We start from the raw sequence: 24,626 nt of genomic DNA, 5'->3' as shown, positions 1-24,626 counted from the left end.
AAATCTGAAGTGGTGTATTTCTGTAAAAATAAACTTTGAAAGAAAATTGTCTGTCACAAACTGAATTATCCTCTCTCCTTGAAGGTCAGTAAGCAGCCAGAACAAAACAGTAATACAACCATGATGAACTTTTTGAGAAAGTATTGTGTGCATTTTATTGAACGTTACGTCTCTGCATTATACATTTGAACAACCTTGAAATAGTATAAATAGGTCTACAGCATTGTAAAAGATGACGGTTTTAGTCTGGTTTTGTTCTTATTTACAGAGGACGACTTTAAGAAGCACAAAGGGAGAAATGCAGGATTATTAGTTTCATCTTAATATCAAAGAACTGTTTTACTCTGTATTGCACATAATACTTCAAATGTTACCAGAGTATAGTGACAAGAGTCTAGGTAAATCTCATTTTTATGAACAACACACCCACTCACTCAAAACTTTGTCTCAGACAGTACATCCCTTTTTCACTAAACCCCAAGGACCCTGAAACACACATAGCCTGTAGAGTATTTAAATGAACGGATTCTAGTCTTTAAAATATGTGCTTGCTTCATAAAATATTTGTTCTAGTATTTTTACAGACACTTTTTGCTACATCATTTATCGTGTTAACCTCTGCCCCTCACCCCTTTCCCAGTTTCCCAGCTGAACAATGCAGAGATGCTAATGAGCGTGTTTTTTTTTTTGTGTTTTTTTTTTGCCAGCAGGCCTTCAGAGGACTGTATAGGAGGAGATCCCTTGTTATCCCCAGCTGAGGTAAGCTCTCTTTCTGGGGAGAAACCCATTTCTCTTTGTCTCTTGAATACTCAAGAAGACCAATTTAACTTTTTTTTTTATTATTATTCCAGAAATGCCCTAAAAGTGGCAAATACATACAATAATCTTTAAGGGTGTATAATGTCAAACCTATTTCTAGAGAAAGCAGTGAAAAAGGAAAGGTACAATTTTGACTAGAGCCACATTGTAACTGATAAATTTGTCTTCCTCTTGTTTGACAATTAGACAACTGCTTTTTAACATTTATGGACAATAACATATTGAATTAAATTTATATTGTTCACTATGGTTGAAGGAGGCACATTAAAGTGTGCAACAAGTGTCAAAAAACAGCTAAAAATTAAACTTTATCAAAGCAGACTGCTGATTAAACACATGCTTTTAGTATGATACTTTAAAAGGTAAATTCAGTCAAACTCATTGGGACCATTATCACTCCCAAATTACTGGGTTGACAACAACAATCCCCCCTACCAGCTGTTTGGATCACGGATAACTACCCAGGAAATAGACCTAGGTGTGTCTCGGTGATACCTGTGTGTGTGTGTGTGTGTGTGTGTATTGGAGAAAAACCTTGTTTAAATGCATGAGATGAGCCTTCTTTTGTCTCTTAAGTATGTCGCATCTCTTAGCATTTTACACATCCAAGTGGCTGGAATAGTGTTGGCTTTTAGTTCATTTTGGTAGAAGAGCTTTGTCTCCATTTCTTCCCTCTTTCCCTCAGTGCATGCAAGGTTGTGTGTTATCTGCGTTCATGTCAGGCACAGACCTAAGGTTTTGTGCAAGGAAGTTTCACAGCAGGGTTTGGATCTTCAAAAAATTAAATAAATAAAAAGTCTGTGGAAAGTGGAGAAAAGAAAATGAATAAAATAGTGTTATAGATGATAGTGGGTGCAAATGGTGAAGAGATTCCAACCTGGCTGTTGATAACAATACAAGAGACAACACCTCATCAGACACAACTTACTTTTCCCTGGCAGCCAGAAATTAAATCAAGCCAACGATCGAGTGTTGAGTCACACAAAAGGCTCCAAAAGGGTGCTAACGATGCTATCCAACCCAAGTCAAATGGAAGGCTGGGTGTTGACAGTGGCCAGGGGAACGACTATTGACACCCCTGAGCCATTTTCCCTGCTGAGAGTCATCCCCAACAGGCAAACACAATAGGCAAACAATGGCCCACCATCAAAAGAAAGCTCTCACCAATACAGCGTGAAAAGAATGGTACTTATTGGGCTTTTTCCTATTCAAATTTGGAGGCTCAACTTTTGGTGCAAATGGGTGAAGGGGGGTACAATCGCAGCAGCTAAAGCAATGGAGTGACAGTGACTGCAACAGTTTTTCATAACTAATTAGAACAGGGAAAGTTGGGTTGTGTTTGCTTACTATTTGGAAGAAACCAAATGTGAGTGGAAGACGGGCAAACAACTGTGGTTGATCAAAGGCATGTCAGGGCTGACTTTATGTTTGGATATGTACTTTTAGTGTAAAATCCTTAAGTGGAGAACTGATAGACCAAGAGGCCTCACTGCAGACTTCTTGGTTTGGCAAAGTAGATTCAGATGTGATTGAGGAGTAAATATGTTCAATCAACACAATGTGTCCCCTTAATGCAAAACAGGGCAGAGATAAACTTCCTCTTATAATGTGAGGGCCTTTTTCATTGTATACATACAGTATTCTACAGTCATGCATACTAGATTGAAACATTTTGCCACTGTTGCCCTCCAGAGGTCACGCATGAAACTTTTCAGAACGTGAGTGTTGAGAAGGGGAGCGTCCTGGGGCCGTATTCACAAAGTTTCCCCGGACTAAAAGTTACTCTGAGTGACAGAACTCTATGACAATTCTTATTCTCTCTCACAATTCAATTGTGACGTTTTCTAGGATTTTCCCCTTTAAGTTAAGAGTAGATCCTTGTAAAGATAAAAATTATTCACAAAACAGAGAGCTCCAAAGGAGAAAAACTGTTGGGAGCATGTAGGAGGGCTTATACGAAGCTTTCATAAGTAGTGGGGAAAATTGCAGAAGTACAGTGAGGTAGGAGAAATATTCTTCAAATGCTGAGTGACGGCATGTTAATGAAACGCTACAAATTATATCAGGCAGGGATGATGTTTGTGGTTGATCTCATTGGAGAAAACTCACATCTCCCACTCAACGCAATAACACAATCACGGCAAAAACTAATGTGATCACAAGCATTAAGATATTTGGCAGCTGTAAAAATGCAAAAGTGCAGCATTGATGGCTTGGGTCCGTTACAACCTTCATCAGCAGTGATCACACAAACATTAACAGCACTTTCACAACCTCATATTGAGGTATATTTAAATTCCAATGGATATCACTGTCCGTTCTGTGTCCTTTCTCACAAAAGGCTAATCACATCTTTAAAAAGAATGTGTCCTACCTACCAAGGGGCGTCAACAACACCTCCTCACTAAGATAAGGGTTATGTTCCTTCTTTACTCAAGAGTTGCTCTGAAAAGTTTCCTTAATCACTCCTGAGCTAAGAGTCAGTGCTAAAAATTGTTAGGCTCAGTTAGGAGGTCTCCGAGAGGATTCTAAGAATGACTGTGAACACGGCCCCTGGTCTTGAACACAGCTGCAGAGCTTTGTCAGTGTTGTTGTGGCGATACGCGGCTCTGTTTAAGCTTCCAAGTATGTGCATATGAAAATGTGAAATCTGTAATACATATGTTGCTGTGGCTACAGTCCACCTCATCTTATTTTCACAGTCGCCTGTTGAGTTCCCTGCAGCTGACATTTAAATACACGAGATGAATTCATCTTTGGCTTATGCAGTCTTCAATGAAAAAAAAAAAGCAAGCAGGATTGAATAAATGATGAAAACACAATGACTAATGTATGTAATGCTTTAATTAGAAAAAAAAAATCTTTGAGTAAAAAAGTGCAGGTGTACTTTGTGTACTGTTCAGTGGGGGAAACAGGGATGATAACAAAGAACTAAGATTGATTTTGTTGAGTGATGGGAAGCCAAAGAAATCAAAACACTTTTTTTTGAAACATTAACCTGCATACTCAGCCTGCTTCATGACTTAATTCGATTGATTTGAGATGTACGAGTTGACGGCTTAGTGAGGTTAGTCAAAACAGTTAAAGGAGAGTGGAACAAAAATCCTGAAGTATTTATGCATCTGAAGTCTCAGCAAAAACATTAAAATCAAAGGTAATGGAGGAGAGAAAAGCAAAAGAGACTGAAAGGATACCGAAGACAAAATATTGAGTATATTATGGCCACTGTCATTCTGACTGATATATATCCTGAAATTGGAAATCCTCATGCTAGGTCCTAGTTTATTATAGGGATGTGCTTTCATTCAAAACCATTAAAAAACTAAACTTTACAGATCCTCACCAGTGTTTAAAATCTTTGACACAAAACATCCTGAACGAGAGAGAGAGAGGGGGAGAGAGAGAGAGAGAGACACACACACACACACACACACACACACACACACACACACACACACACACACACACACACACACACACACACACACGAGTTAATTGCTATGAACTATATAAATACCCCATTCATACCTGATTTTCATCATAACAAAAATATTCAGAATAACCTGATCTAAAAGGATTTTTATAGAAATCAAAAGGATGAAGAAAGTAAACAAATAAATACAAGGAAGACATACATAGGTGGGTGAGTGTGTGCAGTGTTCGTGTATGTGTGATCGTGCGTGTGCGTGTGTGTGATGGCCACAAGGCGGTGTTGTGCAAAGCTACAAGATGGCCAATGATCTGGGAAGAGAGCCGGACGATGGGAGACAAGAGAAGCCTTCTGTCCACCTAGAAGATCTTCTAGCCGAGATACAAGAACGTTTAAAACAGTCTTTATATAGATTCTTTAGGATATAATCGTCGTAATAACAATATCTTCATTAATAATTTTTTATGATATCAAGAATAGTAACAAGAAATGACAAAGTTCTCCAGCTGAGGATTTCAATGGCAGCCTCAAAGGAGGAGTCTCCTGCTTCATAGTCTGTTGGATCCACAAAAAGGTCATGTCTTATTAAATAATGATCATGTTTGATACCACCAGGACCAGCCTATAATTGTACAAATGTGTCAAAAACAAAACCCAAACAAACCCTATTCTCTGGGTAATCTCTCCTCCCCCCACCTCCATCCAGCGGTACTCAGAACTGCTCATTTGCATCGCAAAAGTTTCCTCTCCGGGTGGTTCAGTGACACTTATCTGTCCTTTGATGCGACCCTACATCCTTCTCCCTGATCGTTTCTCTCAGAGACGAGTCTGGGCTTCGGGGACGTAAATTTCGATGCTGTCTGCGCTCTCCGTGGCGGAGTTCTGGCGAAACGAGGCGGCCTTCTTGGCAGCCAGCAGACGCTTGCGAGCCTCTTGTCTCTGCTTCTCTGCCAATGTCGCAGAAGAGGTGGATGACGAGTCTGCGCTCTTCTCCCGGCCCAGCGTTGGCCGTCCCTTACCAGGCTTCTTTGAAGCCGGGGGGGCCGCCTTCTCTTCGTCCTGGTGTGTTGGGAGTGATGACACATGCCCGACAGAGGAGTGCGTGAATGGAGGAGAGAGGAGAAAGGACAGACAGTAAAGTGAGAGAATGTAACAAGAAAACTGTCCTCAGCTAGTTCTGTCTGTTCAGGCAGGTTTGGCAGACTAGACTTTGACAAGACACGATGCCAAAGCTGATTGTTTTCATTAAAGCTTGAAATAACATTTAGTGATTTTAGATGACAAACAGAAAAACACTGACAATATAGACATCTGGTAAAAATAGATAAACATTGAGAAAAACAGTCATTTGAAAGACAATTTTCAAAGATATGAAATGGTAACATGAATTGATGGACACATTGGATTGAACCTAAATCAATATAAGGATCACAAGACACAGTAAATATGTTTACACTGAAAAGCAACATCAAGCAAAAGCACCTCTGTCACAGTCAGAAACTTGAAAAGACGTGTGCAGAAACACTCCACAGACAACAATGAACAAAAGACACAAAAACACAAATTTAGACATTTATAGAGCGAAAGCAAGGCCGCATTCTGCCGCAGGAGCTGGTGCATGTTGACCATACTCCACTGCAACACACACACATCAGAAAAATGACACATGCATGCTCAAAGCAGGGCTTTTCATTTAAAAACATACCAACTACAGCCCTCTTTGAAACAACTGTTTTTTTCATGCATGCATGCCTAGAGGGGTCTCTCTGGCCCCTTTGTGTTGGACAGGGAGGCCCCGTTAAAGAACTCATCCCACACAGGGACAGGGGTAAAAAAAAAAGAGTGGGAGAAATGGTGGTGGTGGTGGTGGGAGGAGAGAGGCCGGTTTCGGCGGCTTTCCTACCCCAGCCAGGGCACTGGGCAGCAGGGGTGGGAAGTACCTTCCGCTCAGGGGGCGACTGGGCAGCCGCAGATGGTACGGGCTGCCAGTCATTGGACTTGAGATGGTAGAGCTCGTCGAACTTGAGGCTGATGTCCTCGATGGAGAGCTGCAGAAGGTCCCAAAAGCCAGCCAGGTCCTGGGCTGTGGGCCGTGGGTTGGCATTCACATTCTGACCAGAGGAGGGAGAACGGGATGAAAATGAAGGAACAATGAGCGAGGAGGAAGAATAAAGGGAATGTTACAGTGAATAAAATGCCTCACAAGATAAATAGCAGACTGTATTGGTCACACCTGATTCCATAAAGCCAGCATAGGGGGGAAACCAATGCTTTGCTTTTGAAACTTAAATGAAACTTCTATTTTGCTCTTCCCATTGTGTAAGTTTGGTGTAGGTCATCCTTTTTGTCTAACATGTCTAGCAACTAGTCAGAAACTACTACCCCACAACACATTTATCTCACTTACTGTTACGAGCTGCAGCTTGTCTTCCAGCATATCTATTGCCCTGGTGCGAAGAGGACTTTCAAAGCTCAACAAAATGAACACTGGTTTATGACTTATTAGCATTTAAATGGGCCATTGGCTTCACATTGGCAAAAAACAGAGCCTACTTTCCCCTCTGTAGGAGTCAGCACCATATATGGATCAACTGCATGAGACAAAACAAATTTAAATTAAAAATATAACTGTTGGTGTATTGTTGTTCCACCTCTGCTGCAGCCGCCAGAGGAAGAGAAGTCAAAATCAAGTCAAAATCAGCAGAAGCTCCTAGGCGCTTGACTAGAATGCTGACAGTGCTGACTTTGGGTTTCTTTGAAATAAACACTATTTATACCTTTTTGTAAAAAAAAAAAAAAAAATACAGATTGATCTTTTATAAAAAAAAAAAAAAAATAACCAGAACATGCTGAAGAATTGTGGTTCTTGCTAACAGAGCTTGCAATTGCCTTTTTATTATGCTCGTGTTTCAACTTTCTATGTGAAACCGACATGTCACTTTTTATCCCTTTGTTTCAGCATGTTTCAAAGAAGAGGACAAACACTGCACAATGATGGTGGTTCTGGTGCATTATTATTACCTACTTACATAGGAGGTGCAGTTGTCCAACAGAAGTGCTTCTCTTTTCAAATTCACCACTAGGGGGAGCCGTGTGACCGCCTTATTGTTTGAACATCACGCCACAAAATGGGATCATATCACAGCAAGTTATTTTTGTTTTTTTTTAGTACCTAACAAATGCTTTTTCCCCACCAAGTGGAAAAAGCCAGCATGTTCATCTAGAGGTATACAAAAAAAAAAAAAATTACATTAAAAAAGAAAAACTAAAATCAGGTAGGATCCACTAGCAAGTTAACAACAACAGATGTGACCCTTTCCACATTCACAAACAGCTGCCTCTTATGTTTAATACTGCTAAACGGCTGTTTGTGAAGTTTGGTTGGTGCTCTTTCCTCTCAATTTACCACATTCAAGCAGCCACACTCATTGCTGTGCTCTGTGTCCCGACATTTGGGACAAATCCCTTGTGTTTACCGTTTATCATGCTACCTGGCATGTGCTGGTAGTTGGCTACAACTTGGATAATGCCATTTGCTAAAACATAGAATGTGAGCGGAAGGGTTTACTGGATTAGTATAAGCTCCTTGTATTTTGTGATGGTAGGTCCCTGTGTTTTATTCTGTGTAAACCTACTATACTGTGTATCACTGCTGTTTTCATTTGAGTGATAGCCTTTATGCTTGTCAAGGCAAGCAGCTCTTGCAGAGGACAGAATGACCAAATTATGAGATTGAGTTTGGTTTGGCCAGCTGGGACTCTCAGGTCTGTGTGCCTGTGGAAGCCTGTAGAGTGGGAGCGTCGCAGAAAGCCGATATACACACCACATTTTGTTCACACAGTCCCCGGAACTGCTGGAACTTCTGAGACATCAGGAGCTGGGCACTTCCTACTGCACTGCGAACCTTCCCCAGCACTGCAGTGAGAAAAAAACAAAACATTATTTGATTCTATTTATCTCATGGATGCTGTGTTTCGAGACAGATATTAAAGAGTCACACTGACTCTGTGCACACTATATCCTGCCTTAATCGCCAGTACAGCAACAGTCTTAGTCGGTGTTTACTGTCCTGTAAATAAACCGAAGACGTGTGTGTCCAGACGTACAGTAGGTGTGCCTTGCAGTGCGTCGCCCACCAGACTCCACAGGGAGGCATGAGGGGGGATTACAGTGTGTTGGACAATGTGATCCTCTATAAAGGAACCTAAGCTTATATAGATACTCCAGCTTTCTGTCTGTTGCAAAATTAGGACAAACATATGCCCTGACAAAAATTGGGACTCCTATCTAATCACTGGATTTCAAAGTCATGGCAACGTGATTATAGTGTGGTGAATCAGATTTAATGCCCATTATTTTACCCACGTACATTCAAAACATAAATTTTTGAAAATACAAACAGACTCACAGTCAATATATTGATCTGACACAAATATACTGACCACCCAAAGCCTTCGTACTGTTTGTTTGTGTGTAGAGTGTGTGTGCTCAGCTGTATGCCTCGTGCTGATGTTGAGGCACTAATCTAATCTGGAGGTTTAATCAGTTCCAGACTAGATTTGTGTAATTCTGGAGATTACAGGCCTGCTCGTGTGTGGTAACCCCAGGTATTACGGCCTCATCCCTTCCATGCTGTGTATGTCTGACAGAGTGATTGTGGGGCCTGTGGCGGAGCCCTAGAACTGAGCTTGAGGTCAGACACCAACAGACCTCTGGGGTTCATTCACAGGACTGGCACATGTTTGATTTGTTGTGCCCTTTATGGATTAAATAACTCTGGATATGGCATAATATAATATCGTGCAAACCCAGAGATATAATTGGATATCAGCATTGGAATAGAAACAGATCATAAGATTAACATTGTAAGAGCCCATATCAGTTCGTCCGGTAAAACAGGTGTTTTTGTGTTGATTCGTCCTTAAAAATAACAATGCGATCTCACTATAATAATTTCTTCTATGTTCGGCAGAACAAGTTTTAAATGTGATTTTTGGTTATAGTGTGGTTTGTTTAGGTTAGGGTCAGCACATACAGTGGGTACGGAAAGTATTCAGACCCCTTTAAATTTTTCACTGTTTCATTGCAGCCATTTGCTAAAATCAAAAAAGTTCATTTTATTTCTCATTAATGTACACTCAGCACCCCATCTTGACAGAAAAAAACAGAAATGTAGAAATTTGTGCAAATTTATTAAAAAAGAAAAACTGAAATATCACCTGGTCATAAGTATTCAGACCCTTTGCTCAGTATTGAGTAGAAGCACCCTTTTGAGCTAGTACAGCCATGAGTCTTCTTGGGAATGATGCAACAAGCTTTTCACACCCGGATTTGGGGATCCTCTGCCATTCTTCCTTGCAGATCCTCTCCAGTTCCGTCAGGTTGGATGGTGAACGTTGGTGGACAGCCATTTTCAGGTCTCTCCAGAGATGCTCAATTGGGTTTAGGTCAGGGCTCTGGCTGGGCCAGTCAAGAATGGTCACAGAGTTGTTCCGAAGCCACTCCTTTGTTATTTTAGCTGTGTGCTTAGGGTCATTGTCTTGTTGGAAGGTGAACCTTCGGCCCAGTCTGAGGTCCAGAGCACTCTGGAAGAGGTTTTCTTCCAGGATATCTCTGTACTTGGCCGCATTCATCTTTCCTTCAATTGCAACCAGTCGTCCTGTCCCTGCAGCTGAAAAACACCCCCATAGCATGATGCTGCCACCACCATGTTTCACTGTTGGGATTGTATTGGGCAGGTGATGAGCAGTGCCTGGTTTTCTCCACACATACCTCTTAGAATTAACGCCAAAAAGTTCAATCTTGGTCTCGTCAGACCAGAGAATCTTATTTATCATAGTCTGGGAGTCCTTCATGTGTTTTTTGGCAAACTCTATGTGGGCTTTCATATGTCTTGCACTGAGGAGAGGCTTCCGTCGGGCCACTCTGTCATAAAGCCCCGACTGGTGGAGGGCTGCAGTGATAGTTGACTTTGTGGAACTTTCTCCCATCTCCCTACTGCATCTCTGGAGCTCAGCCACAGTGATCTTTGGGTTCTTCTTTACCTCTCTCACCAAGGCTCTTCTCCCACGATTGTTCAGTTTGGCTGGACGGCCAGGTCTAGGAAGAGTTCTGGTCGTCCCAAACTTCTTCCATTTAAGGATTATGGAGGCCACTGTGCTCTTAGGAACCTTGAGTGCTGCAGAAATTATTTTGTAACCTTGGCCAGATCTGTGCCTTGCCACAATTCTGTCTCTGAGCTCCTTGGACAGTTCCTTCGACCTCATGATTCTCACTTGCTCTGACATGCACTGTGAGCTGTAAGGTCTTATATAGACAGGTGTGTGCCTTTCCTAATCAAGTCCAATCAGTTTAATTAAACACAGCTGGACTCCAATGAAGGAGTAGAACCATCTCAAGGAGGATCAGAAGAAATGGACAGCATGTGAGTTAAATATGATTGTCACAGCAAAGGGTCTGAATACTTATGACCATGTGATATTTCAGTTTTTCTTTTTTAATAAATTTGCACAAATTTCTACATTTCTGTTTTTTTCTGTCAAGATGGGGTGCTGAGTGTACATTAATGAGAAATAAAATGAACTTTTTTGATTTTAGCAAATGGCTGCAATGAAACAAAGAGTGAAAAATTTAAAGGGGTCTGAATACTTTCCGTACCCACTGTATAATCACCGCACACGATCAGTGAGGGCCGTGTGACCGGGATAAGATGAAGTCAGTTGGTGGATTACCTGGTGGAAAAGAGTGGACAAAAATAGTTTTTTGACCGTACAACGTAAAACTTTTTTTTAATGAAAGAGAGGTGGATCATTTCCTGGATGTTGGCTGTCATCTGAGAGAGAGAGAGAAGCTCAGGAGGATGTACAAGTTAATGGATGTTTAAACCTGTAAGTGGATAAATAAATTGGAGACTTTTTTACGAGTCATAACTATTAATCTGCTAATCTAAAGAAGTTGCAATAAAGGGGAATTGTGCTGCCAAACATGGTTGTATCTTTAGCAGATAATGAAATGTGTCTCTATATCAGGGGTCTTCAACCTTTCTCCTCTGAGAGCTTCTTTAATAGACCGGGTAGATGGCGATCTACTGGTTGGAGACCCCGCTCTGTACATTTATAACCATTTTCATTGTATCAAAAATTATTCCATTCCATACATTTTAATAAGGCAGTAAAAATAGACTGTGGATCAATACAGTTTGCACACTAGGCAGAAGAACCTATCAAAACAGCCCCACAATCCAACCTTGCCTGGAGTGAACTTTTTTTCCCAGGAGAGTCTGCTCCAATCAATTCCGCTTCATTCAGTATTCCCCTTGTAACTCCCTCTTTAAACTCTCCTTAATGTAACTGAACAATGAAACAAAGAACTCTCCTGGCTTTAAGTTAAGGACACAAGTTTAAGTTGTTTCTACAAAATGTTATTTTGCCACAGTGGACCGCTTTAAATAATACAATATCCATGAGCCTCAGGGACTGTTGCCATGGAGATGAAACCAAGCAGAGTCGTGCAAATCGAAATATAGTCAATTCAAAACACGCTGTTGCACAGCAGTTGCTAAAAAAAAAACCTGTGGCAGTGCAACTGCTGAAATCTATGTATGAATGTAAAATAGAGCTGATTTTAACTCTCTTTTTAAGATTGGTATTGGATGTTTCTTACCAAAATGCACCATGGGAGTCGCCGTTAACTTCTCATCTGAAGATGTTAAGCACATAAGCTTGTATTGACTTTTTTATGCAGCAATTTTGCAATACAGCTGTTAAAAAATTGGACTGATGCTTGAACTAGGAGAGCTTCATATCTATCTAAGCCAAAATGTGCCAACTGTGACTCATGTAACATTTCCTGAGGGAAAAAATAATTGCAACTTTGCAACTCTATCATAACTCGCAACCTCCTCCAGCTGGCAGAGAAGTAGTTTAAGGAAGGCGCCTGTAGTTTGAGTAAGTACCCTACTTACCCTCCTCTGAGAGCTGGTTGTCTTTGGTTTCCTGCTCCATCTGCTGGCACCAGCCATCCATGCGTCCCGTCTCGGCCTGCAGCAGCTTCAGGAACCAGTGGCCGTCTCTCCGACACAGTGTACCCCCTCCTCCGCTCTGGGGGACGCTGCTGTTGCTCGTATTCCCGCTGTCTAGCCAAGGGTCCGGAGGCGGTAGAGACGAGGGGTCTAGCGCCGGGTCCAGACTCTCTGAGAAGGAGGAGGAGCTGCTGCGTGTGGTGGAGCGGTTGAGGATCTGCCGGGGCGGTGGGGGTGAAGAGGTTTCAACGGTGGGGTCTCGGTTGTCTAAAGACGCTCGTCCAGGAGGGGAGCTCATGGATTGGCTGGCACTATTCACCATGACTTTCTTCTCAAAAGGTTTGGCATTATTGATTTGGGGGATGACAGGGAGGACCTGTGTGTCCGAGTCTGTTTCTTGTTTTGCGGCCATACTACTGGAGCGACTGAGCCTGAAACAAAACAAGGTGACACTCACTGTTACAAATGCACCTTTCAGTAGAATGATTTAATGTTTTGCCACAAAGTTTATGTGCACAACGTGGATAAAGAAAAATCAATTATTAAAGAACCATACTGGAACAAACGGGCACTTCTGCTGGTCAATATATATTTAGATAGACTGGATCCATCAGAGGCGGGGTTTTGTGAATATGATGATTGTGCACTCAGACTGGCATCAGCTCATCTGTGAGCACTCAGAGTCCAGCTTCCTGTTTCCATATGCCAGCTGGAAGAACAGGCTGAACATGAATGCTGTCTGATCGAACATTATTTCCATTTCCTGTTATCGGTCAGGAAATGCTTGTTAGTAGCGGTTCAATCAGATAATGACAAATTATAAAAGCATAACCAATACTGGAGAAGAAGAGCAGGAGACTGGAAAGGGGCATGACAAGCCATATTTTGGTAATCACAGAACCAAAACTGACGCAGCTGAGAGATAATCACAAAATACAAAATGTGTGTACAGCGTCTATGAAAACCTGGACTATATTCTGGGAGAATAGGACAAAGAAATATACAGAGCAGCTCTTGTTCAGCTGCTTATGTTGGGGAAATATCTATCAGAACTCCAAACAGCAGTTGCTGTGTACAACACTGAAAAAGCAGCATGCAAAAGTCAGAAAATGAAGTCCAGGAGGAAGGCATGAGGAGCCCGACAACTTCCTGACATTTAAAGCACCACAAGCACAGAAGGAAAACTGCACTGCAACAAACACGACAAGGGTGTCAAATATACAATAAGCAGAGATATTTAAAGTCTCCCTCCACTCAGAAATGGGCTAGTGAAAGTAGCTTTTCTTGATGTTTGACTTTCACTGTACAGAATGATGTATGTTCAGAGTTTGACACAAGAAGATTCAGATCAGGTAGATTCAGATCTGCGGCAAGTAGACAGTTCATTTGTGCTCCAGTAAAATGAGTTTAAGACATGGACCTAATAGTTAACTACTTTATAAAACAATCTAAGGCCCGGGAAACACTGCCTGTGTAGCGTGTGCGTTACCTGTTGCTGCAACACATGTTTTTATTTTGGTGTCCATGTTAACAGATAAGAGCAGCAGTGCAGCCACACTACCTGGGTAAGATGCACATCATGTGCGTTTCATCTAGAGAAAAGGCCAAACGCCAATTTTCACACGTGCTGCCCCGTGATTGCCAGTAAAAGTAGATAGGGAGAAGGTCTGTGATCACATGTGTACTACATAACCATAGCAGAAACCCAGTGTAAGGTCTAATTGTCACATGGCAATAATTTAACAGGTGAAGTGCAAAATTTTCCCAGGGCTCTCGTTCTTGTTCTCCGAGTCTCTCCTCTGAACGAGGGTTAACGAAAATCACGTGGCCCGCTTTTTGGATTTCAACTTTTCACCGGTCGGACCTCAAACTGGTTCTTTAGACACACTGCAGACACTGCAGTTGTGGACACACACGGAAAATACTAGCAGCTGTGCAGTGCAGGAGAGGTGACGCACACGCCACGCAGCCTGTGTGTCCCGGGCTTCAGTCCATTAGGCAACTTAGAGAAGTGCGATATGGAAACCAGACAGTGGGAAAAAAAAAATCTTTCCATATTCATAGATTCTGTTTTTTTTTTTTTTTTTTTTTAATGAGGGAGGAGGCACACTTGTCATTTTCACTTCTTTTAACCAAATAATTGAACTTGTTGTGAATGTGAAAACCCTATTGCACACATCATGTTATAAAGCTTAGTAGTTTTGGATCTTTGAACATGCCAGGAGGGGATCTTTAAATAGTAAATGCTCGTGTCAGTAATGTGCTTCAACGTCACAAACACAACACACAACCACGATGTTTTCACATCTACCAAGGTCCTGTAAAGGGAAACAACAGTCAGAGGAGTGTGTGTGGCTATAATATAAATTCCTCACGTTGGTAAAAGGACAGGAAGAGGACTTACTGCCACCCGTCCTCCACCTGTACTCCGATTGATTGAAACCTGGCCAGTGGCGGGGTCTCTTCTCGTGGAACCTCCTGAATACAGTCAACCTTACGAGGAATAAACAATGGTATGAAAGAAAAAAAACATTTAGTGCTTATTATTTGTTTATGACTTCATAAATGACTACCATAAGGACAATTGTGCAGGATTTGTATATTTCAAAGTGACAGACTAAAACATCAGCAGAAAAAAAAAGAATTTCTGCTTGTTTTCAACAAAATGTCATAATTAATGCTCATCTGAGTTCTGTTACTGTGCAGGATCTGGAAAATTGATTAATACTGTGTTATTTCAGCAGATACTGAGCAGAAAGTTATGGCTGAGTGGGAACTCAAATATGCATTTTCGCCTTCAATACCACAGTGTACATCAAGCTCCAATAATAGACAGCCAGCTGTACTGACAGAGCGAGCTCCGCAGTAATGAGACCTTCAGCTTGCAAGCAGACTTTTGGGTTTGAGGTGACACACTCAGACATGGATCATAGATCAAATTATTTTTTTCCTGGATTCAAAGTCAACAGTCAGAAGGAGTTACACTTCACATAGCTACGCATACTCTGTTAAAATGGTTTCCTGTGTAGTAACACCAGTAACTGAACTCTACATTAACTGGATCATGCAGCAGTGGTACAACAGCCCCTGGCCTACCTGTATGCCAATGGAGGACAGTTTCCGTCTGGGTACTGGGACTACTAAGGGCTCCTCTGCCACTAGATTCCCTCTATTAAATCCGGATTTCAGGGATTCATGCTGGACAACTGAGTCACTGGTCTCAGTGGAAGCGTTGGCTGTGATGGGGGTGATTGGCTCTCTCGCGGTGGCGATGGGAGTGGGGATGATGTGCGGAGGGCGGGGGATACCCCGGGCCAGGCTGTTGGCACGGGTGCTGTCGAGGCTGTCGGAGGAGTTGCTGTGGGCGTGGCTCGACTGGCTGTTGACCTCCGACCTCCTGTCCTGCTGGTCCAAGTAGTTGTCCTGGGCCGACTCTGTACTGCTCTGTACTGTCACCGAGATGTAGGGCTTAGAGGTTGTACGGGGCGGCACTGGTGGAGGAGCAGCCCTCTTACAGGTGGTTATGCATGTCGAGACTGAAGAAGAGAAAGGCGAGAGAGGAATTAGGAGAAAAGGATCCCAAGTGACAGAGATGTTTTAGCAAACCTTTGTAGGGTAGTCACTTCAAGGGATTCAAGAAGAAAACAACCACAGAAAATATATGTGTTACTGAAAGGAGCTTGAAGTGTCACTTATTTGCTTATCAGCATCATTCTAAGAAGTGAATAACAAGTTTTTCTCAGCAAGCCCAGAGCAGAACTCTTCAACTGTACGCAAATACACAGGGACATTGTTACATAAAAGCGGGAACACCAGCCGAATTGGGGAGGCATCCCGTAAAGCGGAAAATCAGATCAGGCAGAGAGTTAACAAAACATACCATTCCACACAGGTGACTTAATGAAATCACACACAGCACACTTCAAAAGGCTTGATCATAAGACAGGTGATGAAATCAGTAAAGCAATTCACACACCGCCTGACTCTTAAAAGCGAGGATGGTTGAACAGTTGAAGAGGGACACTGAAAACGCCTGCGGCTATAACGAACATTAAAAAGAAGTGCATTACCGACATACACACAGCAGGGAGAGAAACCACTCAGACAAAGCAGTCTATTAGTAAGTTAAATGACATGCATGTAGTATTATTGTAAAATGTCTCTCTTCCGCAGAGCCTTAAAGATTATTGTTTAAGTGCTGTGGGTGATATAAAGGAACCCGCCTGATATTAATAACCAAAAACAGTAGTGAGTACACACTAAGCTTATTTAATCATTTCAGTTTCACAGTCACATGGTAGCATGTATACAGTGTTAGGAATCTAAAGCTTAGCTCTTTCCAGTGGCAACTTTCTTGTAGGCTTACATGAAATCCACATCACGCAACATGAAAAGCAGATTTTATCACTCCAAAAAAAAGAAGAAGAAAAAAAAAAGCGCTCAGTCAATCGCCCATACCCTGTCCTCTGCCTGCCAGACTGCATTACAGCCACTCATTCACTTATCTTATCAATCAACCACAGCAACTGTCAATGATGAGGTCAACACAGAGTTTCCCTGACAGTCTGATCCATTCTGTGAGAACTGAAGTTAACTGACTGTGAAGAGGGATTCATGATGTAAACTGTCTATCATCAGAGACCAGCTTAATGGGCCACACATTAAAAATATCCAAAGTAGTGTTGGATTACAGCTTGAGTCAGGAATCTCACACTGTGGAGATTTCATTCACATAGAATACAAATAAAAAGTCAAAGATAAGAGAATTCCAGAGTAGGTCATGTAAAAAGACTTTGAGGCTCCAATGTTCAAAGAGTTTCCATACAACAGACCCTATTGAAGGGAGCTCAGAAACACCCCCATGCCACAGACACAGTAAATGCAGAGTGTGACGCTGCACCGTTAAAATTTAGGATCTAAACAGGGAGTTTTACTGTAACACTATGACACCTGTGGCTGCTATATAATCCGTCAAACTGATGCTTAACACTGCAACACCATGGAGGAGAGCTGGTACAGAGATGAAAATTGTGTTTTGAGGCAAAGCAGACAGAAATAAAGTTGAGATAAAAGCAGTTTAACTGTGCACACAGCTTCAAGAGAAACGTTAAAGATGTGCAGTTTTCTATTGAAAGTCATGTTATTAGAACAGAATTAATAAATCTAATTTGTGGATATACTGTACTGTCGGATTTGCTGTGTCAGACATTTTGCTTACAAAAGCCAACTATGGTGCAGACCACACCATTTTCAATACGATAGTTAATGCCAGCTATCAGTGCATTAAAACCTGATAATTAAAAATGTACATAATCAAATGACTTTCCAATTAAATGCCAGGGCTTGTTTCTAGGATGTCACAGAAGTATGTATGTGGATGCACAAATTCCAAATCTGTTTGAATAGGTCTTGATTAGTCTAATGGACATTTCATTGACTTTTTCATATAGCTATTGCTGACTAAAAGTTTAGTGAAAAAAAGTAGTTATTGTGACAAATAGTCCCAAATCCCTGAGGCGACATCCTGAACTAAGGTTTGCATTTGAGGAAACTACCAGACAGCTTTTATTGATTCTTTGAGGCACTGCAGGATGACACTTCGTGTTGCTTCACTAAATGCTGTGGTCAAAAATCTTAAAAGTCATTAAGGGTTTTAAAAAGGCCCGGCAGCAAACATGTGAGCTGCTGAAATAACACCGAAACAAAAGGTCTGTTATTCAGTGTAATCCGATTCTTAGCTTCATCTGTAATGTGTACTCAACCTCACCAAACATCAAACTCATATGACCTCACACACGTCTTCCTGTCAAGATTAAACTCGTGAGCTGCTGTCAGTTAGAACTACTGCACCATAACTGCCTCAAAGGTCTTTCTGACCATGCTCTTGGTTTGCTCCTGTACTGTTTAAAAAAAAGCACAAGTTTTCCTTTATGTGAATTAGACAAAAACAAAACTTTCTGTTATAAATGAGAAGCGTTATGTTTGGATATAGAAAGTCACTACAGTCCAGCAAAAGAACCTTAACCCACCTGAGAAACATGGTGACCTTCATCTAATAGAAATGTCGCAGTTCATGTGAGGAAACCCACCACCGTCCCAGAGTTGAGGATGTTCTGGGCGGCGGAATGATCTAAAAATCTCTCCAAGCCAACGTGCGGCACTGATCAACAGTTACTGGATGTGTTTAGTCGCAGTTATTTCTGTACAACAGGGTCACACCAGATACTAAATAAAAAGCTTTGAATACTTTTTAGCACTCACGGATACGTAGCATTGGATGATTTTACTCAATAATTAATTACAAAGTATAATAATTTGTAATCTCTTTGTTTAATTGGGTTCTGTTTATCTACTTTTAGTACGTGTCAAAATCCAATGATGTTTTAGGTCATATTTATGCAAAAATATAGAAAATTCTTGGGGGTTTACAGACTTTCAAGCACTAGTCTAAGTGCCTCGTCCCAGCTGACACTAAATAGCGAGCTGCTCCAGTGCACTCAGGGTCACATTCCAGTAAAGCCTGAACACTGATTTCATTTGTAGACTGTCCACATGATAATTAACTGAAATGTCAACCACAGTATCTGAGTGATATCCAGAGTTGTTATAGTTTCAGAGTAGCTCTTGTCAACTGATGACATCTTGCCATGTGGAAACTGTCAGAGATAAACTTAAAGTAAGCTATAGTTTAGCAACCACCATAGCTATACGTGTCACCAGCCATGGATTATCCACCAGTTACTGACCAGCATACCTGCGATAGAAAAATCTGATTAGATGGCTAAAAAGGACCACATTTCCTCTCAGAGACAGATGCTGGACAGAACAGGGTTGTTGCTGTTGTGTCAGCTATGTGATGCACTGACACCACTATAACTGTCAGGATGACTCGTGTGAGAGGGATTTGTGTGTGTGTGTGTGTGTGTGTGTGTGTGTGTGTGCAGTTCTCCAAGTGTCACATCATCCTTTGTTCATTGTGAACAGAATTCACTCTTTAGTCTTAATACCACTGAATCTGCTTTACCCATAAAATAAAAAAAACAACAACCCTAAAACCATAACTGGCATCTGCCTCAGAGATTAGACAGGAGATAAAGTAACAGAGCCTGGCGCAATAAATAGGCCAGGCAAATGCAATCAACCAATTTTAGCTTCCCACCAATTTATCAATACTGCTAAATATAGCATGTGTTAGGTGCTAATGTGCAAGAGTGGTAACATGCTAAACCAAGTGAACACGTTAAACATTATGCCTGCTGCACAACAGCATTGTTGTGTTTAAAATTTTGAAGCTTTTGTCATCCTTGTTTCTCAACTACAGCGTGCTTCTCTAGTCTTTTTGAGTGTTGAGTTGAGATACTGATTAACAAGGACATGCACTTAACAACCACAAAAGTGATCAGACTGGTTTTAAACAAGTTTGGAGTTTAACCACATGGTGTTCATACAGAAAAAGGAACCAAACGGAACAAATAATATAATCAAAGCTGTAGCTGCGCAAAGAAAACAGAATCTAGCTGATCTGTGATAAATGCCTGCTGTTAGGCACAAAATGCCACCGCGGCAGAAACGTCCCCCAGACAGATGAATTGTAAGCGACACATTCTCCAATCAGACTTGTTTCCTGTACTTGCTTACTTTACAGAACTCATCCACGCAAACATACAAAGCTGTGCAAGCATAAAACCCATCCTTGAATGTGTACCAGTTTCCTGACAACAGTACTGATGCCAGAAAAGCCTTCCCTAAACCGAAACACTCATCAGCACCACAGAGAAGAGCTATCAAAAGGAACACAAAGTCCAATACTGTGGCTTTTGAATTGAAGTAAACCAATGCAAAAGAGCAGCTTGGTAAAAAACGACGACGGTTGCTCTTCAGAAGGGAATTTAACGACAGAAAACAACCAAATTCTTTGTGCCTAAATGTTGAAGTGGAATCTGGAGTGGGCCTGAGCACTGCTGATTTCATGCCATGTGGACAGCGGTTCTGTTGTCCACGGTGATGCCCGGTTCACAGACGCAGTTTTTGAGGCAAGAAAACAATTAGCGATGAGATGTTAGAGGAGCTGAAAACAGTTTCTGACAACCATGTGACGGCGCTGCTCAAATGAACCCGTCACCAGTACAAGAACTGAAGTTATTCATCACGTTTTAAACATATTGGTGTGTTGATGCATCAACAATGCTTACTAACTGATTCTATCATGGTTATATAAATCACAAACAGAAAGAAATAACCACCAAAATGTCATTTGCCATAACCGACAGTGTGATCTCCTCACTGTTAATATCATTTTACTGTTTGGAATGAAAAATCTGAAGAGATAATTAAACATACACGGTTCCCACAATGATAACACTGAATATATATTCAAGTTTCTAAAAGCTTGCTTATTATAATAGAATTTGTATATGCGTTTGTCCTCAGTTGACACTGACAGACAGGAATGCTGTCAAGTGGCCAAATGAGTCACAGAGATGTCATTGTTTCCCCAAAGTGAGAATTTGTATTGCAGAGTTTATACGAAGGTAAAAAAAAAAGAAAAAAAAAAAGTTCCTCGACATGTCACCACTCCAACTACAATTCAGTAAAAGATGTCAGACGTTTGTCTTAATTTTAATGAATTCATCCTCTTATTGGGTTTATTACAAAATGCATAATTTAAGTAATGAACTGCCCTTCTTGATTTTTCAAACCACTGTGGGGGAAAAAACTGAGGGCACATGAAAAAGTTGGTGTACCTAAACCTCAGTAACTGCAGTGAAAGATGACATTCTGTGGATGACAGCTTTGGTGCTGTTTAAACTCATTAAACTATTAGACAAGTGACAATAAAAAAATTAAAAAAATCAAGCCGATTGGTCAAAATGTTGCTGTGATTTGGTCAGTTGGAGCCACACAAGATGCATAAACAATAAACGACAAAAGATGGATTATGCGGCTCTATTCAACAGCTAAGGATCGCTTGCCAAGCTGTCTGCTGCTGGCCCATCTGTATTATTTAATCCAATAATGGCCAGTAGAAACAGACAACCTTACCTGTGACTATCAACTCTCCCTCGCCACTGAAATTATAGACCCAATGACTTATCATATTAAGAGTGTTCATCAACAGAACTGTGAAACCTTTTTTCAGCGAATGTGACCTCAAAATGGGATTTAATCCATGTGGCAATAAACAAGCCACCATGTGGAACAAAAGTGGGGCAGCCCCCACATAATCCCCTGTGAAGGCCAATTTTCCATTTCAGCAACCAAGAAGAAGCTTTAATGAAGGCATGAATCCATTTAAGTGTTCATTTAGCAGGAATAGACGATAGTATCTGCACATCATCGTTATTGCCTGACAAAAGGCTTTAAAATGAAAAATTAACAAAATGAACATTCCTGACAATATGACAGGCCAGTAAAATGATGCTCAAATTGTACCTAAATGCTCAGCACCGTGTCCCAGGAATAGGGGGGCTGTTGTGTCAAGCATGCAACAATATATCTGCAGTGTGGAGATTTTTTGTGTGTCTGCAACAGAGAGCAAAGTTGGTATTGGCACTCATGCAAGAAGGAGCCACATCATGTTCCTTCAACACTAAAAATGTTCTTGTCCATCTTAAGACCTGTCACCCCGATCTATACCATAAAATTGAGAACAAAGAGAATATGTAGATAAATATCGGTGTTGGTATCACCAATCGCTAAAAGAGCAGGGAAATATCGGCATGTAGAATATCAGCAAAAACAAAATAAATATCACTCCAACTTGTCCTGACTCCTATAGTGAAGCATCTCGGCCATGGGAGCCCATATAGTGTGAAGATACATTTATTGAACACATGGAGGAATACTTAATAAAACAGTCAAGAGTGCATCACTGGGAACGATTAAAGAGTGATTTTGATTTTGATTTTTTAAGTTGCGAGTAAAGTAGTTTGAGGTAACTACTATTAACGTCCACGTTTCGGGGGTCAACTGGTAAACAAGCTAAGAAACTAACTTTAATAACGAAAAACAAATTGAGCTAAATGAATGATACTCACTACCACAGTAAAACACCGTGACCAGGTCCATAACTCATTTCAATTACTCACCCTGCTCTCAGGCGCGGACAGAAACGCAGCGCAGCGGTGTTTAAAGTTATAACTTTTGGACAGGCAGCTGTTACCGGAGTCGACCCGCTATATATCTGGCAAAGCCAGGGTTGGGTGCCTTTTGTTTGGACAGCCTCTCAGAGCTCGAGGGAGGCGTGGTGGTTGGTCTCCTGACGCCTTCAGGAGCGCCTCGGACAATATAACGCCACAGTTAGATGACTTAGTGGGATTTCGGTGCACATTAATGAACTTTTTAATTGATAATAATAACTACATTGGTACCGTCGAAGAGGTTTTCTGGGGACATAACTCTATTGCATGTTGCAAACAAACTCTATGCTCTACAGAAAAATAATAATAATGTATATACGACAAAACTTGAATAAGACGTTGTTACCATGGAGGAAACGCGCAAGATACTTAGCAGTATATAAAGTAATCGAACTGAGCATCACCTTTACCAGCTGCACATTAATGTTTTATACACATTAACACATTTATAATTGTGATCTTCTACTAATATCCGAGTACTTCCTCCACCACTGATCCGCATTGATACACAATTTGAAAACACACTGGATTATTTGTATATTTAAAGCCACACATTGACATGCAGGACAAAATAAAAGCATTAAAATGATTTAGAGAAATAAAATCGGATGCAGACGTAAAGATTTGAAAAAAGAGGTAACATTTCTTTTCTCCCACCATGTTTATGGTTCAATAGATTGTCTTCATTTTCCCTAAAAACCAGCCCTTTCCTGTTTCCATTTGATGTCATTTAGTTGACTGAAACAGAAAATATAGACTATCCTGAAGATCCTCAGCAATAGCGCACTAGACTTGAAAGATTCCACCAGCATGAAGGCAGCACACACTGGTGAAGAGCGCCACAGAGTGGATACTCTGTGGTATTAATAACTGAAGCAGATGGAATGAATCCTTGATCTAATTCTGAATTCAAGGAGGAGTTAAATGTCAACAACCAGTACAAACCTTCTTGGCCCTAATGTGTGTCATCACCCGTAATCACAACTCCTCTGCTACTGCAAATACAACATCAAGGAAGCAAGCAAATTGCCCAGTTCCCTCTTTTGCTGCTGTGCCCTGTAATTATCTCTGTGATAATCAAAGTCACTCAGTAATGTCTCATTGGAGTAGCAGGGTGATCTGGTGTCTGTCTCTTAAACGGCTGTCCAACAGCTGACTGCACAAAACTGCAGCTCTGTGTGCATCACCGACAGACTCCTTTAGGTTTCCCTGAACAGTCATTTTTTAAAATTTTAAGATATTTTTTTAGGGGTTAGAGGAGCAGGTTTCAGACTGTTACCTGTGTGTGTGGGATGTAGGATGCGTGGTCTGTCTGTTCCAAAACGCTGAAGAAAAATTGAAAGTTGTTTCTCCTTTGGGGCTTTGTCCAAGCCTGTGGCCATAAGGTAAGAGCCAAACTGTTCTTTCCATGTCTTCCATTGTGTAGAAAGGTCATCTAGCATGGGCAAAAGAGGCTGCATTTAAGCTAAATATGCTGCTGTGTGCATGTTGGAGGTCTAGTGCCCCAACAGGGACTAAGGACATGAAGAGCATTCAAAGTAATGTGATGGAAAATACAAAGCAAGCACAAATTTAGACCATGTGATTGTGTTACTCTGGAAAAGGGGTGACAAAGTTGCAAAAAACATTAAGGTTTACTTCCCAAAACATATTCAAGGTACTTGAATGTATATGTTATGAGGAAATCACTGAAATTATAGGCAACACATAACAGTGCATCATGTTAAAAACTCTTCTTTCTTCCCATATTATAGGGTTTGTAAAGTAAAATATATTTATCCCTAGCAAATGCATCATCTGTTTTGCAGCAGATGACTCACCGGTGCTGGTGCTGTAGGTGCGAACAGTGGTGTCAGTTGGAGGTGGAGAGCAGCCTGAGTCCATGGACGCTGTGTCGTCATCCTGGGAGCAGCCGGCCTGGATGGCTCTTAGGTAGCTGTGGCTGCGGGACCGAAAGCATGTTGGCATGGGCAGATCCAGAGGCTCTGAGTTGTCCTGAGAATGGGAACGGGAATCTCTGAATGTTGACTCCGAGCTGTGGTCTTCGTAAGGATGACTCCTGTCCAGGTCTCGCAGCTAGAAGGATTAGAAGAGTAAGATTGGTACTTCTGTAACGGTAGTGTAGCAAGTAGAGCAGTTTATTCTGATAGCCGTGGCTACTTCTAACACTGGAGGGGAACACTAAATGCTCAGTTGATGGGATGCAATAAAACAGCAC

At 41.3% G+C, this 24,626-nt stretch overlaps 1 protein-coding gene across 8 annotated transcripts in view; it reads right to left on the bottom strand.

The window, feature by feature from the left end:
* Positions 1-126: 126 nt before the first annotated feature.
* The window catches only part of dlgap4b (discs, large (Drosophila) homolog-associated protein 4b), a 116,188-nt gene continuing 91,688 nt past the window's right edge, over positions 127-24,626 (bottom strand). For 5 of the 8 annotated variants that reach the window (XM_069711365.1, XM_069711382.1, XM_069711374.1 and 2 more), the window contains 8 exons: positions 24,229-24,484; positions 23,688-23,843; positions 15,366-15,805; positions 14,674-14,762; positions 12,213-12,700; positions 8,073-8,164; positions 6,190-6,360; positions 127-5,308 (listed from right to left, as the gene is read on the bottom strand). In XM_069711365.1, the coding sequence (XP_069567466.1) occupies positions 5,066-5,308; positions 6,190-6,360; positions 8,073-8,164; positions 12,213-12,700; positions 14,674-14,762; positions 15,366-15,805; positions 23,688-23,843; positions 24,229-24,484 (1,935 nt within the window). In that variant the 3' untranslated portion in view covers positions 127-5,065. Of the gene's footprint in view, positions 5,309-6,152; positions 6,361-8,072; positions 8,165-12,212; positions 12,701-14,673; positions 14,763-15,365; positions 15,806-23,687; positions 23,844-24,228; positions 24,485-24,626 lie in introns of all 8 variants that reach the window. The other 3 variants (XM_069711408.1, XM_069711426.1, XM_069711417.1) reach the window with 2 other exon arrangements.

This window comes from Brachyistius frenatus, unplaced genomic scaffold, assembly GCF_029030835.1.
Source record: "Brachyistius frenatus isolate BFR_SWC_R1_liver_20210118 unplaced genomic scaffold, ASM2903083v1 Contig_4, whole genome shotgun sequence".
Taxonomy (NCBI): domain Eukaryota; kingdom Metazoa; phylum Chordata; class Actinopteri; family Embiotocidae; genus Brachyistius; species Brachyistius frenatus.
Note: the sequence above shows the minus strand (reverse complement) of the source record. Positions and strands in the feature narration are given on the sequence as shown.